The 16,480-nt window shown below is 37.0% G+C and overlaps 1 protein-coding gene across 4 annotated transcripts in view; it reads left to right on the forward strand.

The window, feature by feature from the left end:
• Nucleotides 1-16,480, forward strand: part of LOC128219628 (probable ubiquitin carboxyl-terminal hydrolase FAF-X) — a 49,736-nt gene that overhangs the window by 22,072 nt on the left and 11,184 nt on the right. For all 4 annotated transcript variants that reach the window (XM_052927513.1, XM_052927516.1, XM_052927514.1 and 1 more), the window contains exons 22-49: nt 277-440; nt 1,100-1,200; nt 1,538-1,674; nt 2,124-2,261; nt 2,590-2,710; nt 3,277-3,404; nt 4,391-4,453; nt 4,741-4,832; nt 5,501-5,570; nt 6,165-6,332; nt 6,672-6,797; nt 7,043-7,200; nt 7,588-7,696; nt 7,958-8,013; nt 8,338-8,428; nt 8,848-8,994; nt 9,236-9,446; nt 9,882-10,102; nt 10,374-10,552; nt 10,843-11,016; nt 11,666-11,807; nt 12,207-12,292; nt 12,636-12,727; nt 13,314-13,434; nt 14,595-14,667; nt 15,229-15,293; nt 15,673-15,785; nt 16,280-16,455. In XM_052927513.1, coding sequence (XP_052783473.1) covers nt 277-440; nt 1,100-1,200; nt 1,538-1,674; nt 2,124-2,261; nt 2,590-2,710; nt 3,277-3,404; nt 4,391-4,453; nt 4,741-4,832; nt 5,501-5,570; nt 6,165-6,332; nt 6,672-6,797; nt 7,043-7,200; nt 7,588-7,696; nt 7,958-8,013; nt 8,338-8,428; nt 8,848-8,994; nt 9,236-9,446; nt 9,882-10,102; nt 10,374-10,552; nt 10,843-11,016; nt 11,666-11,807; nt 12,207-12,292; nt 12,636-12,727; nt 13,314-13,434; nt 14,595-14,667; nt 15,229-15,293; nt 15,673-15,785; nt 16,280-16,455 — 3,522 coding nt within the window. The remainder of the gene's footprint in view (nt 1-276; nt 441-1,099; nt 1,201-1,537; nt 1,675-2,123; nt 2,262-2,589; nt 2,711-3,276; nt 3,405-4,390; nt 4,454-4,740; nt 4,833-5,500; nt 5,571-6,164; nt 6,333-6,671; nt 6,798-7,042; nt 7,201-7,587; nt 7,697-7,957; nt 8,014-8,337; nt 8,429-8,847; nt 8,995-9,235; nt 9,447-9,881; nt 10,103-10,373; nt 10,553-10,842; nt 11,017-11,665; nt 11,808-12,206; nt 12,293-12,635; nt 12,728-13,313; nt 13,435-14,594; nt 14,668-15,228; nt 15,294-15,672; nt 15,786-16,279; nt 16,456-16,480) is intronic.

Below are 16,480 nucleotides of genomic sequence, written 5' to 3' on the forward strand. Positions count from 1 at the left end.
GACCAAATTGAAATAAAAAATATTGTAGGATTCCTTGCTTACCCAGTATGCACACCATGTCGCAGTGGCAATGTAAGAGAGCGATCAACAGCTTGGATGGACAGTATAAAATAAATACATTGTATTCTCTGTTTCAATTTGTACTTTCTACATCCATTGGGACACCATTATTTTTGGATTCAGTCAAGGGAGATATTGAAGTTGATGGTGGAGAATTGCACAAAAATCAAAATTGCTGGCTTGTAAACTATTTTATGGTGATTTTTTCACTTTCAGGCCCTGTATGATACAATATCGGTGCTTGAGGGTGACAAGGAATCCAGCAGTCAACTGATGGCTGAAACCACACGGATGATTCGAGCACTGACTGTCCTTAAGGAGTATGTGAACGAATGTGATGAACAGTTCGGAGAAGAGAGGTCCATTTTACCACTAAGCAGGTATTTAAATGACCTTAGTTATTTGTTCAAAATATGCATAAGATTTTTGGTTTGAAATTATATGTAAGAGATATTTTAAATTAAGGGAAAATTTGGATTCCCATCTACTGAAGAATAATTTAAAGTGAAGGCTTTCTTTCAAATATAGGTGAAGAGATTGAAATGTATTTTAAGACTATAGTTCATAAAAAGGCGTGTGTGATTTTGGTTCACATCTTGTCCAGAAATAGATAAGTTAGGTAGTTTTTGTTTTGTTTTCCTTAAGAATGTTATTGTCATCTATGGGAAAGTCCCTTAAAGGTAACTTAAGTATACAGCTTTTGAACTACATATTAAAACATACACACACAAACCCCTTTTTTTAACAAACAAACTATAAACACACAGGAGAGCCTATTTTGTTTGTAGAGTCGGGTTACCAGAACCAGTAGAATATTTTTTTAGGCCTTGGCACTTAAATTTGTAGAAACATGTAGGCTTTTGAATGTGTTCTAAGGTGCCTTAGTTAAAAGTTTTTTTGTTAGAAAAATAAGCACTTGCAAATGATAAAAAAACACACAGAAAATTGTAAACAAAAAGTATTGAAATAGTTTTCGAGTAACATCACTTTTTGTTAATCAACAACATGTTTGTTTATTCCTAAGTTTGTGTTACACTAGGGCATGTCGGGGAAAGCTGGTCACTCTGGTGGTGCGATTTCCCAACCAGGGACGGCAGGTTGATGACATTGAGATCTGGTCGCACACAAATGAAACCATAGGTATGTCCTCAGAAGTAGTATGATAAATGAAGGGACCACTGTCTACCTGTATGGTCACATTTCCCCATCAAGAATTAGTATGATATTCTCCCATAAGCGTAAAAACATACCATTACAGTAATGATATATATATCGGGCCTCGATTCACTTTTTGGTCACCTCCCTCCTCTCCCCTCAAAAAATGTACCGACCTGTTATATATAGCAGATTACAATACATACCCACTTGATATATGTAGTCAAGCTTGTTATTGAGCCATTTTACATGACCAAATACAATCCCAAACAGTAGACGGCAAATATTCCACTAAAATGTATCTTACACTCCCGTGGTTTAGGAGCGGTACGTCGCCACATCCTTCACCGGGTCAAGGCTAACAGCAACGTGAAGGTGGACCTCTACATCAACGGGGATCTACTTGAGCCAAGTGAGGACAAAAAACTCATCTCCCAGGTGCCACTCCGGGATAAAATGGTGAGTGGTGCTGGATTTGGTGGTGTATAGGACGGAAACTAGCACACACGTTCATAATGACTATATGTCTCAGGGATGGTCAAGTTAAAGATAATATCTGAAACCAGGATCGGGAGCTTTAATTTCATACTAGTACTTTTGTTAAGTTTGTTCATAAGTATCTTGATATGGATATAAATGACTTTTATAAAAGCATTTTCAAGAAGGTTCTAAGTCCATAAACCCTGTCTCCCTCATACTGAAGCTGTAATTGTTTCTGATTGTGATTTTAGGGTCTGTCATCATCTCAGATGCTGTAGTTATGTGTAGCAAGTCCAAATACTCTGGCAAAAAAAATGTTTAAATTAAAAACAAGGAATTCTATCTATAGGTCAAATTTAAAGGTATTGAAGGATTGGATGGAAGGTCATTTTTGTATTTTGGATTGAATGTTTTATTTACATTGACAGTTGATATCAGCAAAGCTGGTACATGTGGGCAACTCGATGCCATCCAGCCCCGACACAAGCTCTGACAGTTCAGGGGGATCACCCCACCACGCATTTGACGGGCCAAACATAGAGGCAGAAAACTGTCTCCCTGGAGTGGTGAGTTTTCTTGGATTTAGTTTGTGAAGTTCTTTTCTGTTGATATGCATATTTTGTATTTTGTTAGATGCTTGACATGCATGTATAACCAGACTGAAATGTAGAGGTATTTGATCATAAAGACCATGAATAAGTCCCATGTGTTTGATTAACCGTACAACAGATTTTGTACATGTATTTGAATGCAGTGAAAATCAAGAAGCATTCTCTGCCACCTATCTCTATCACCTTGGTTGGATTTTTGTCTGTATATCTGAAGTTTAAAGGATAATTTGTCTATGTTTCCCAAGATGATATAAATACTACATAACATGGTTGCTTGTTGCAGCTGATGTCAAACAACCAGCGTTGCTGCCAGTTCCTGTTCCAGCTAGGAGATCTTGGCTGTTCGTTGCAAGTCTCCAAGCTAAGGGACACGGCCAGGACACTTCTCAAACTTATGCCTGCAGGTTAGATCGAGGAGTTCTATGTTGAAATATTCTGATATAATCATCGTGTAACAAATTTTACAACTAAAAAATTGGCCATTCATAAAGTATCTAAAATTAAAAATAGATATCGCTGTCTTTATGCAAGAACTCATATCTGCTTCTATTTCTTTGTGCAGTTATCGAGTTATTGCTCTAGGCTGACAAGATCCAGGTCAGATCTTATGATTACTTTTTTCTGTTAAAAGTGATGTTCCTTTAAATACAGTAACAAAGTCAATAAAATTTATAAAATATGATTTAAGACAGTAGGGTCTTGTAATGTATTGGTTTGTTAGGAGGCGTTTAGAAAAGTAAAAAAAACAACATTTTGAAACAAAAATTATTTTTGTTGCCTCTTTAGTCTACCTTTTCTCAATGAAAGTTTCATAAAAAATTAACAAACCTGATGGTAAGAGGTAATGCATTTTGTTGACTGGTTTTCAGCCCAAAAATGAGAAATAAAACCTCCTCAAGTTATGGCTCTGTACCCTATACATGTTTATTTTACAATGTAAAAATCACTGTCAAACAACCTGTTTATTCAGACTCTGGTACCAAGGAGAAACTCCGGACGATGTGCAGTGAGCATGCACGGACGGGGACGGGCGTATCACAGCAACTAGAGACCATGTTCTTCAACTCCTCACCTTCACAGGTTCTCTATAACATTGAGGTGAGTGGGCTTGTATGCTGTAAAGATATTTATTATACCCCCACAAACGAAGTTTGAGGGGGTATATAAGAGTGAGCTTGTCGGTCGGTCTGTCTGTCGGTCTGTCGGTTTTCATGGTTTCCGGATGATAACTCATGAAAGGCTAGACAGATTTGAAATTTTTTTGGTCAAGTTCGATATTGGGATTGGTGGGGCCAAGGTCAAGGTCACTGTTACTAAAAATAGAAAAACGGTTTCCCGACGATAACTCATGAAAGGCTTGACAGATTTGGAAAAAAATTTGGTACACAGGTGTAACATCAGAAGATACAGGTCAAGTTCGATATTGGGGCTGGTGGGGTCAAGGTCACTGTTACTAAAAAAAGAAAAACAGTTTCGGACAATAACTCATGAAAGGCTAGACGGATTTGAACAATTTTTGGCACACAGGTGTAACATCAGAAGATACAGATCAAGTTAGTGATCAAGTTAGTGAGCTTGTCAGTTGGTTGGTCGGTCGGTTTTCATGGTTTCTGGACGATAACTCATGAAAGGCTTGACAGATTTAAAAAAAAAAATTGGTACACAGGTGTAACATCAGAAGATAAAAGTCAAGTTCGATATTGGGGCTGGTGGGGCCAAGGTCAAGGTCACTGTTACTAAAAATAGAAAAACGGTTTCCCGACGATAACTCATGAAAGGCTTGACAGTTATGGCCTCTTTTCAAAGGAATGGTTTGCCATTCCTGTGTTCAGGCGGCATTTGGGGGTACTCGTCACTCCTGTGACAGCTCTAGTTGGGTCTGTTTGGGGAGAATAGAAATAATGAACAGGATATTTTTATAGAAATCAATATCGTCTGTTAATATTGTGAAACAAAACATTCAATGTGTTGATTGTAATACACATGTTTGAAAAACATGATGCATATGTAGAACTAACAAGCTTACTTGTAAGTAAATGGTTTTGAAAACACTGTTATGATTTCAATGATACTGTTGTTTAAAGGTTGCGTACAGTCTGTTGATGCCTTCTCAAGATCCAATGGCAGAGGATGCATTTGAATTCCAGGTATTTTTACACTTTTGTCTTATTGCAATCTTCAGAATCCAAACTTTTAAACACCCCCTCATTTTCTTAATTTTAATGTAACAAAAAATATACATGTACATCTTTTAGATATAAGATGTTCCAGCAGTATATGGTCATAATATCTTGAACAAAATGAAAATAACCAATGCTTTTAGATATAAATTCTTGAAATGTGTTATATTCTTGAAATGTGTTATATAATAAAGTTAACTGTGCAGGTTATATTATACAGTTGAATGTGCAGGGTTTTCTTATTTTCCTTTTAGTACAACTTTATAAAGAGTGGAGGTGTACAGCTGGCACTAAACATGTTAACCAAGAATAATTTCCTGCCAAATGCAGACCTACCTACCAGGAGGTGAAGACAATTTCATAGATATTATTTAATTATTAGCTTGTCTGATATTGTTTTCATGGTGGTTGTGGTATTGTGATAGCCCTGGTAACAGTGGCATTGTTACGCAAAAAATGCACCCTTCTAAGATTAAATGATATTTACATGAAATTAAATACAAATGTTGCCAGAGACAGAATTGACATTTGTGCCAAGTAGAGCCCCTTTTTGTCTAAAAAATTCCAGTCATCAAAATTTCCCGTACTCTTGGTTGAATTTATAACCTTTTCATAATGCATGTACAAGGTCAAATAACAGATCTTAGTGTGGTGACATACATGGATAAACCTCTATATTTGATATATATTTTATTGATCTCAATTCAATTCAATTCAGTTTATTCAAGTAAGCAATGGCCATACGCCCAAAATACTCAACATTTACAAAAAACATAGTATTGTAGTTGCAACATATTTAGCATGTTTAACAGATGGTTAACATAGATGGTTAACTTGAATACTGTATTATCATATTCAGTAGACATTAACAAGTCCTTGACATTGCAAACTATGAATTATTCTGGATTGGCTTTAAACAGGCCCCGCAACATTGTACATGAATATTTCCGAGAATGGTTATGTATGATTTGAAAACAACAGGACTGAAAATGCTTTGTTTTCCCTGTTTTTCAGGTCAGCGTATGTGTCAGTATTGAAGATGTGCAAGCTCATGTTGACAGTTGTGGGATATGCCAAGTTGCAGGTAAGTAACTTATCGTAGTCCATTAAGATCTGGTCAGCTTCTGAACCAAGGCAAACTTTATCTTAGAATTTCAATCTTCGATATTTAATCCCAAAGAAGCAGTGTATCTATTTTATTATTGTTAAAAAAAATAAAAATACACATACTAGTGTACATGGAATGGCCTGTTCTACATAGTTATATTGATGAGACTTTAATAAACTATCAAATATTAGTTATGACAGCAGTGCATATAGTCCTTACACGAGTGTTCCATTATAGATTACTAATAATAAAAACACATAATTAGCCTTAATTAGAAGTTTCATACTATAATTTGATAAATAACCCTTTGTCAGAAATTTCATGGTAATGGAAGTGTTCGAATATGTGTTCTGAAGAGAGTCTATATGTACAAAATGGTGTTTTTTTATCGATTCATTTGTTAGTGGTGTGTAACCTGGAATTTTGATAATCAAACTAACCATGTAATATTCGGAAAATAAACAAAACTTAAAATAAAACAATAAAATCTTAGTCCTCTAGCCCCTTTACAATTTAATACATCGCCTTAAGAACAGAGTATAACTGATTTCTTGAAATACCAATTGCCAGGTTGTAGTTGATGCGTGTAGTAACGAGCCTCGGGGGCCGCCCATCACCTCCGCGGAGCACAGCCATGCTGTTATCCTACAGCAGGCGTTACATCACATACCCAACCACAGCACAGAGTTCACAACCCGCAACGTTGCCATAAGGCTGGGCCAGCAACTAGCAGAACAGGTACACAACAGTCATATAAAGAAATATTCAAGCGTTTATTTATGACATAATGTGGCGATACTCATTTTTAATTTTGCTTGAACTCATCCCTTGCACGCATGTTTATCATATGCATGGGTCCTCAGTGAAAATTGCAACAATTTTTCCTCAGAAAACAGTTAGTATAGAACTCTAAATGCATAGCAGAATGAATCACAGTGTATTTATAAAGTTCATTGTTCTTCACTTTGATACAGGATGCTAGCTATTAAAAAGTTTACTAAATTGGTCTGAATCAAAAAAATGCAAAAAATGAACTAAAAAAACAAACAATTTACAGTATTCTTCATTTCTACACAGGCAACAGCAGTGGTCCCAGACCTGAACACTATAAAAGCTATACAGAAGATAGCCTGGTCATCAGGTAGCGGCTCGCTACACCTGGTACATGCATCCAACGATGATATCCACAAGGCTCATGAAAAGGTATGCATGCTTTTCTCTTTCATTGACACTCTTTCCACATGTAGCCTCATTAGTTTAACATAGATAATTAAATGTGTTGTTAAAGTGAGTTATTTTGTAAAGCAAAAATGTTTAAGTATTGTGAAAGCCTCGTGATGTAAGCTAAGATGTAAAAAATGTATGCTACCTTGTTCTAGCGCTTTTGAAGCTTCACATGGATGGGGCTGCTGTCTATTGTTAACTGTCTATGTATCGTATATGTACAGGAGGTAGCTGCAGACCAAGATGACCTGACAGTGTCTCGTGAAGCTATGGAGGTCCTTACAGTGTGTATGCTGTTGTGTCCTAGTGCAACAGACGTGCTACACAAGGATAGGGCCTGGCAACAGTTCATCAAGGACTGCCTCTTGCACTGTCGGAACAAGTGAGTTTTATGTAGAACTTTATATTCCTTTATAGTTGTTAAATAGATTTAAACCCAGAACTCGCATATATCCTAGTTTCTGGGTTTTTTATATGCACCATGGAGTACAAAGTATGATAATCCATTCTATGTTGTAAATTTGCAAAGAAATATTTACTACTTCTTAACAATATATTATCCGACATGTGGCATTTGTTATATTGTTTGCATCATAACTTGTGGAATGAATTTGCTCATGGACACAATCTTAACAAACAGCCCTTTTTATATATTCAATTTTAGGCATTTTATGCTATTTTTAATTCTAAGGTCCGTGGTCCGATTCTAAAATGGGTGGGAAAAACACAGCAAGTTGTGTTTCTCATCTTTTTACTTCTTTTTCTGCAGACCAGTACGGATGTCGGCATCAGAGCAGTTCTTCTTGATGGCGACCAAGTGTAGCAGCACCCACAAGCCCGTTGTGTTCTTCATACAACTCCTCTTTACTGTCCTCTCAGTAAGTGTAATATACAGCAGACTCTTAGTGGGAATAAAGACACTTAGGTTATGTGAGAACTAGATTATAGTATTTCAAAACTGACTGATATTGACTGACAACTCACTACAAACCTCCGTATTGTTAACATATTTAATAAAAAACTTAATTGTACTATTTAAAAAAAGAACTATACCCATTGAAATTCAAAGAGAAGATTGCCTGTATTTGAAGCAAGGAAAGTTAGGAAATGCTTTACCTAATTTTTTCTATTTTTTTCAGAATTTAGCAAAAGACAATGCAAAGCAAGCTAGTGAATATTTCCATTTGTTATGTAGGTAAGTACTGGAACGTAGGTCTTTAATTAAGAAACCATTTTTTATGTGGGGATATGGCAGTCTGTGACTGCTCTTGTTTGTTTGGCGATGAGTCATTTGTTTATTTTTCAAGATAATTATTCACATGAAACACAGGCTACCAGTGACAATTATATGCATAAACCTGTATCTAGCATGGCCCATAACTCTTGCTTTAATAAATTGTTATGTTAAGCTCCTTGATTCACTGGAGAGAAAAGAGAACAACTATTAGCATATACTTGCAGTGCTGTTTTGTTTCACTTAAATGTTGTCAATCAAGTTCAGTGTCTGTTGTGTTTTCAGATTGCTTAACTATGCGTGCAGTACGGATGTTAACTTGCCGAATGCAGAGGCTTTGTTAAATAACGAAATACAGTGGCTCAAAACTGTCAAGGTAAGTCCATCTGAATTTTAAATATAAACTTCTAAAATTTCTTCTTATTGCAGATGCAAAGTATGGCAGATACGTAGGGAGTACTTTTTTCTGCTTTTATCATCACACTTGTTTCAGATCAATCGCTTTTGAATGGCTTTGTGTAGAGTTTTTGTCATGGTTAATTAATGACTCCCATTGAATTTGAGGTCAGTGGGTTGAAGGTCAATATCATGGTGACCTTTACTAGAAATATAAAACTAGAAAAGCATCATTTACACTTGCATGTCCATACATCTAAATAATTGAATTTCTCTCTGTTTATGATATGTTTGTTTACAAAAAAGATGATAATAATTTGAATTATTAAGGACAAGAAAAGCTTCTTTGTTGATAAAGTCAGATTTTGGTAATTGTTTTCATCTTGCCCGCTGCTGCAGGATCAGGTTTTGTCTAGCGGAGAAAGCCAGGTAGAGGAGACATTGCTGGAGGGACATCTGGGAATCACCAAGGAGCTACTCGCCTTCCAGAGCGCAGAGAAAAAGTACCAGATGGGATCTATGCAGGGAGGTGTGAATCTCATCAAGGTAGGATTGTTTTGTGTATACCAACATTGGAATGTTTCCAATAATTCCTATTTCTGAATACAGAGTATTGAAGTAGGTAAATTCAAAAGACAGACTGAAAAATTCAAATAAAATTTAATTTAAGATTCCATTGTTATTTTGCAAGCATAGCCTGTCAGCACAATGGACCACGTTTTGTCATGAAATAGTTCATAACACATTTACATAAGTAACTTTGTTACACAAAAGGTTTATCTTGCAGGAGCTTGTGGAAGATTTTGTGTTCCCGGCGTCCAAAGTTGTTGTTCAATGTCGAAAGTCTAATGGGGATTTCCCGACTGAGCAGGCAACCCCGGTGTGTTCCGCTCCACTGACCACGATAGCGGCGTACGACCTGCTTGTGGCGCTGTGTACAGGATGTGTACCCAACCTGCGCACACTCGCTGCTCTACTTATAGATATGTACTACAATGGTAGGTGGCCATGCATATGGATAGATATGGACTTAATTTGTTTGTTTAGCGACATTGTATGGGATGGATAAAATTTCATGGTGATCAACTTGGTAAAAATGTTCTTATCAGCCATTTTATTTTTGTCCTGAAAATAAAATCAATTCTGGCTTGTAAGCCATGTTGCTTAAGTTTACTTGAATGGACATTAATTTGCCTTCATACAACCAATCACAGCAAGTGAAGACACCAAAATAGGCTTTTTGATATCAAGGCATAAATGAAACATTCATGTTATATTTCGGGGCATGTGTGGCAAAATATTTAGGGACTTGTGTGGCAAAATATTTAGGGACTTTTGTGGCAAAATATTTCGGGGCATGTGTGGCAAAATATTTAGGGACTTGTGTGGCTGAATGCTATTTCTCTATATTTATGAGATATGTGTTGTTTTAGTTGAGGCCCCTTTGATAGAATGGGAGTACCTTCCTCCAGTGGGAGCGAGGCCCAACAAGGGGTTTGTAGGGCTGAAGAACGCTGGGGCCACATGCTACATGAACTCTGTACTGCAGCAGCTGTTTATGATTGAGCCAATCAGGGCGGGGATTCTTGCTGTGGAGGGGGCTGCAGATGACGTCACGGAAGATTACTCATCTATGGAGAAAGGGGAGGGAGAGGTGAGATCATTTAAAGTGGGCAGTGATTGTTTTGCTGGGGAATTTTTAACCGCCTGTGTCTTTCAAATCAGGAAAAATATTGTTCTTGAAACAGGATTGATCCAAACTGTACCAAGGGCACTGGGTATTTAATTTTAAACTGAATTGATTTTGAGCTAGCTTTTATAGACATTTCGTAGTGTGCATAACAAAAGTTTGTGGGTTTGATTTCCATCAGATACATATGGCAATTTGTGCTGTCTGTTAAACAAGATATCTCGTAATGTTTCAGACAAATGTTGACATGTGTGAGGAAGAGCGTAAAGACGAGGAGAAGCCGGTCAGTAACCGGGATGAAGAGCGCAAAGAGTACAACCTGGGGATACTGAAGCAGATACAGCTCATATTTGGTAACCTGGCTGCCAGCAAACTACAATACTATGTGCCAAAAGGCTTCTGGAAACACTTCCGGTGAGTGAACTGTATGATGTAAGATATTTTGGTAACGTTTTTTGCATTGAGAAGATGGAGTACAACCAGGAGATATTCAAACAGTTAGAGTTCATATTTGGTAACATCGCCACCAGCATACTTCAGTACTATGTGGGATTCTGGAAAACAGCTAGATGTAAAGGGAAGCTAAATGAATTGTTTGTGAAAAATGGAGCAATGGCTATTACATGTGGCAAACACAGGGTGTTTCATACACAAAGAAATCTATCTAAATACATGTCAAGTCAAACTCTTTTCACCTGTTACAGACTATGGGGTGACCCTGTAAACCTTCGAGACCAGCATGATGCCTTGGAGTTCTTTAACAGTCTCGTAGATAGCCTTGACGAGGCACTAAAAGCCATGGGTCAGATCAGCATACTGCAGAAGGTCCTTGGTGGGTCTTTTGCTGACCAGAAAATCTGCAAGGACTGCCCACACAGGTAATATACCTTAATTTACCTAAGAGATTGAAGGTTCAAACCTCAGCATATTCTTTACCAGAAGAGTGAATGAAAATTAAAAGACTGATAATGAGCAATATTAGTTTGATTGGTGCATATTTTAAGATTTACAACTCTATGGCCCTATATCCCAAATTGCCTCCCTTGAAATATGTCTCAGCAAATAAATTGACCTTTCATCGAACTTCTGAATGGAAGTGAATGAAACTTGTAATAGACATTGAAGCAATTAAATATGGTAAAGTGATCTTGGGAGTAGGACGCTTACCCATTTAATTGGAGCAGGTTGTGATCAAAGTGCCTCTTTTTAGCCTCCTTTTGTACCATTACAATTATACTGAACTAAGCAGGTTTAAGAAATGAAAGAATATTGTGTCTTTTTGCTTAATACTTAAGTATGGTTAGTTAATATTTTAATAAAAATGAATGTAAGAAAAGTTAAAACTGATCTGATCAACATGATCAGCAAGTTGACCACATAGTCTATATGCATATTTACCCCATTTTTATTTTCAACATGCTCTCAAATTGCTCCCCTATCAAATATGCTCTCAATCAGGGCCCTTATCACATCCTGTGTTGGCTCTTGTTTGATACACTTGTAGATGTACTTATTGTCGCCCTGCAGGTACCAGAGAGAGGAACCGTTCACATCACTGAATGTAGATATCCGTAACCACCATAACCTGCGAGAGTCGCTAGAACAGTATGTCAAGGGGGACTTGCTGGAGGGAGCTAATGCATACCACTGTGATAAATGTAACAAAAAGGTGAGTGGCTTTATCTGTATAGTTGTAAACCATGTATCTTCTTGTTGGCTTGTATGATAAACTTATCAACAGCAATACATATGGGTATGCCATTTAGGGATATGTGGTAATATGCTTGATTGATAAAAAAGTTAAAATATACTTGTACATGAATGGTTAAAGCTAGATTTCCTTTGATTTAATTAAGCGACTGAATATCAGGCATGTATGTCTCATTTTCTGTCTGTGAATACTTGAGTTACCCGAAACAAGTTGCTTCTAGCGTTAAACAGTAAAAATTGAAATCTCAAATCTAATTAAAATATGTATCAGTGCAGTGATGTTAATATATTTAACTATAAGCATCCTTCAGAGAACTGAAAATCCAATTCTTTTAACATGTTTCTATGTGTTTTCCAGGTTGATACTGTCAAGCGTCTTGTGATACGAAAGTTGCCCAAAATCATGGCTATACAACTGAAACGGTTCGATTACGACTGGGAAAGGTTGGTTGTTTTTCAAATGCTGTAATTCATTTTGAAAACTTTCAGTTTATTGCCAATATCAGCATATACATGCCTTTGGCTTGATAAAGCTATAAATATTTAGAAGCATAGGTTGGACCAAATGCTGCATGTTTTCCAGGCAATTTCTTTTTGTAACTTAGGTGTGACCTTGTTTTGTAATGGTACAGTACTGGCATTTGTATCATTTAGTGTTCCACTTCTTTTTCATTCTTTTTCACACCTTTATCTACAAAGGCCATTTTGTAAATATGTTATGTGACATAATTTAATGTTTATCATCAATAAATCTAGTTGTTATAATATGCCTTTGCTTATTTTCCAGGGAAAGTGCAATAAAGTTCAATGATTACTTTGAGTTTCCTAGAGAGTTTGATATGGAGCCATATACTGTGCAGGGTCTTGCCAAAATAGAAGGTATGTGCAGTATTTTATTGGTTTTAAACCTGCAGGTAATTGTAGAAATCTCGTTATTTTTTGGTTTGGTCAAAGTTAGCCAAACTGTTCATTGATTGGTCAATATTTATCCAGTAATTATTACTTACCAATCTAAGCATTTAAATGTGCAAACTAGACTGAAGATAACCTTTGGAAAACTTATCCAGGTTCTATACAATTGGCTGCAGACACTGATCACTCTTTGGAATGTCATGTTAGTTGGACAAGAAGAGTATAGTTCTGTACTGCCTTTCTGAGAAATCTGAAGTAACCAACTAGTGTTGGACTTAAACCAAATGTGTCTGGGGTGATATTTAACATAATTCTTAACCTTATCTTTAGACACTGTTTTTGATTCCATTCCAGCATATTGACCATTTTATTTTTGAAATATGATGAAAACACTTAGAATTAAGTTTTAAAATCGCTCTAAGTTAAATACAAGTTGCTTTCAGAATATATCCCCCAGTTAAATGAAATGTTTCCTTTTTTCTCAGGAAAACAGTTAACAGTTGTTAGTATTTGCTAGGTGTTGTGCCCATACATCCTGAGACATGTGTTTCAGGGGAGATTATTGACACTGACTGTGATGAGAAGGGCCAGAGCACAAAGTACAAGTTGACAGGGGTGGTGGTACACAGTGGTCAGGCCAGTACCGGGCACTACTACTCCTATATACTCCACAGGTAAACTGTTATGGATAGATATAGTAAAGGGGAGGGGGGTACAAGTTGACAGGGGTGGTGGTACACAGTGGTCAGGGCAGTACCGGGCACTACTACTCCTATATACTCCACAGGTATACTGTTATGGATAGATATAGTAAAGGGGAGGGGGGTACAAGTTCACAGGGGTGGTGGTACACAGTGGTTAGGCCAGTACTGGGCACTACTACTCCTATATACTACACAGGTAAACTGTTATGGATAGATATAGTAAAGGGGAGGGGGATACAAGTTGACAGGGGTGGTGGTACACAGTGGTCAGGGCAGTACCGGGCACTACTACTCCTATATACTACACAGGTATACTGTTATGGATAGATATAGTAAAGGGGAGGGGGATACAAGGTGACAGGGGTGGTGGTACACAGTGGTCAGGCCAGTACCGGGCACTACTACTCCCATATACTCCACAGGTAAACTGTTATGGATAGATATAGTAAAGGGGAGGGGGATACAAGGTGACAGGGGTGGTGGTACACAGTGGTCAGGTCAGTACCGGGCACTACTACTCCTATATTCTCCACAGGTATACTGTTATGGATAGATATAGGAAAGGGGAGGGGGGTACAATTTGACAAGGGTGGTGGTACACAGTGGTCAGGGCAGTACCGGGCACTACTACTCCTATATACTCCACAGGTAAACTGATATGGATAGATATAGTAAAGGGGTGGGGGATACAAGTTGACAGGGGTGGTGGTACACAGTGGTCAGGCCAGTACCGGGCACTACTACTCCCATATACTACACAGGTAAACTGTTATGGATAGATATAGTAAAGGGGAGGGGGATACAAGTTGACAGGGGTGGTGGTACACAGTGGTCAGGCCAGCACCGGGCACTACTACTCATATACTCCACAGGTATACTGTTGTGGATAGATTTAGCCATATATAAAGTACAGCAACACCAGCTCAAACATGTGGTACACAGTCATATATGTGTGATAATGATCTCATAGTCTTTCAATAAGTAGGGTTCCTGAAAGGTGTATTAATTTGGTGATGGAAAATTGTATTAGTACACAATTGCATGTTGTATACTCAGTAATGGTTTAAATGTAGTGTACATGACTGTGTAGATGTGGTGTGGTTGTTATTTTGCTCATGTTTGTGTTACAGGAGTGAGGGCTCACCAAAGTGGTACAAGTTCGATGACGGTGATGTGTCGGAGTGTAAGATGGATGATGATGAGGTAGGTCCATGGTTTTCGATCACAGTAACAAAAAAGTTTTCTATGGATTATAATGTAGGCTGTTATCTGACATTACTAAAAAGACATCTGTCCCTAATTACATGAAGGTATTTAGTCCCTTATAACAGGATCAAGCTAAGCACAATACTTCTGACTTGGTATAAATTGTGTAATAATCTCTTTTTAAGAGTTAGAAGACTTACAGAGCGAGTCAAATTTAAGATAGATATGATCAAATATTTGTTGTTTTTTAAAATCGAGTTTTAAGAAAGTAATTAGGCCTTAATGAAATGCGATACATAAACATGTTACACTTAACATTTGTGGATAAATTGAGGCTTCCTTGAGAATCAAATTTGTATGGAAGTAAGATTTTATGCATCAGCCTGAATACTTGTTTATCCCTAGCAAGAATATTACAAGCGAGATACTAAATAAATCTTAATCATAGAAAACCAAATTTTCTACTAGCATGAAAACACTATTTACTATAGTTTACCTTCAGTCTTGTGCAAGGTTTGATTGTTGCTTGTACTAAAGTAATGTGTTATTGATCACCAGGAGATGAAGAACCAGTGTTTTGGTGGCGAATACATGGGGGAGGTCTTCGACCACATGCTTAAAAGGTACAGCAGTAGTAAGACATACAATCTAGGTGATATGGTCACTTTAATGCAAGAACTCAATAACTGCTTCTACATTCAATATGTAGTTAGTGAGTTCTTAAAGAAGGGTGACAAATGGTTGTTTTTAAGCTTGATGCTATGTTGAGTCATGGGGCGATTGACAAGCTAGAAGTAACTGATGAAAAACCACAGTGGTTTGCTATGTGTGAATGGGAAAAAAATCACATAAACATGGCTTCATCAGTTTGTTATATTTACAAGAAAATTATTTAAAGAATTATATATATATATATAAAGATAAGAAAATTGAGACCAGTTGGTAACTTAGCGTTTGTGGTGGTTCCTTTTTTCCTGAGTAATTATAGCATTTATATTACAGAATGACATATCGGCGGCAGAAGAGATGGTGGAATGCTTATATATTGTTCTACGAAAGAATCGATGATGTGGATGATGAAATAATCACAAAAACTGTGCAAGATCTAAGCATAAGTAAGTGAGAACCTCGCCTAGTATGTGTATGGGGTTGTCCAGTTAGTTCACTTGATTCTCACAAAAGTATTCCTGGTATGATTCCCTGCCTGGGCGCATGTGAGTTTGGTTTGTGGTGAGCAACTCGGAAAAGTTGGTTTTCTTTGGATTGTCCTTGTAAAAAAGTTATGAATGAAATATGCTAGTTTGCAAGCCGATACTTGTTTGTTTAGATGGTGCAGAAGAGGAATTAAGTATCTTTTAAATAAAGCTTTTTTGTTAAAATTTCATGAGGATTGAATTTCAGAGACTTTTTGTTAATCGATTCAGAATTTAAAACCTAGTAAAATATTATCTTTGGTGTCCAACGATTAGAAAATGTTTTTAAAAAATAGCTTGAAATAAAATAAAATGGCAAAAAAGGATTCTTTAGATCATAGTTTCGCCGATATTGATGGCTGGCGCAATGTGAACATTTGTGTTTTATAATATATTGTATATTAATGATATTGCAGCCCAAAAGCCTAGTCTAGTAAAGATGCCTAAAACGATCGAGAAGTGTGTACGGAAACAGAACATCATGTTCATGCATGAGCGGACGCAGTTCAGCCCTGAGTATTTCCAGTTTATGCGGAAACTTCTTACCTGTAATCAGATATACACACACACTGGAACCACGCAGGATAAACTAGTATGTCAGGTTATACATTATATCT

This window comes from Mya arenaria, chromosome 15 (genome assembly GCF_026914265.1).
Source record: "Mya arenaria isolate MELC-2E11 chromosome 15, ASM2691426v1".
Taxonomy (NCBI): Eukaryota; Metazoa; Mollusca; class Bivalvia; order Myida; family Myidae; genus Mya; species Mya arenaria.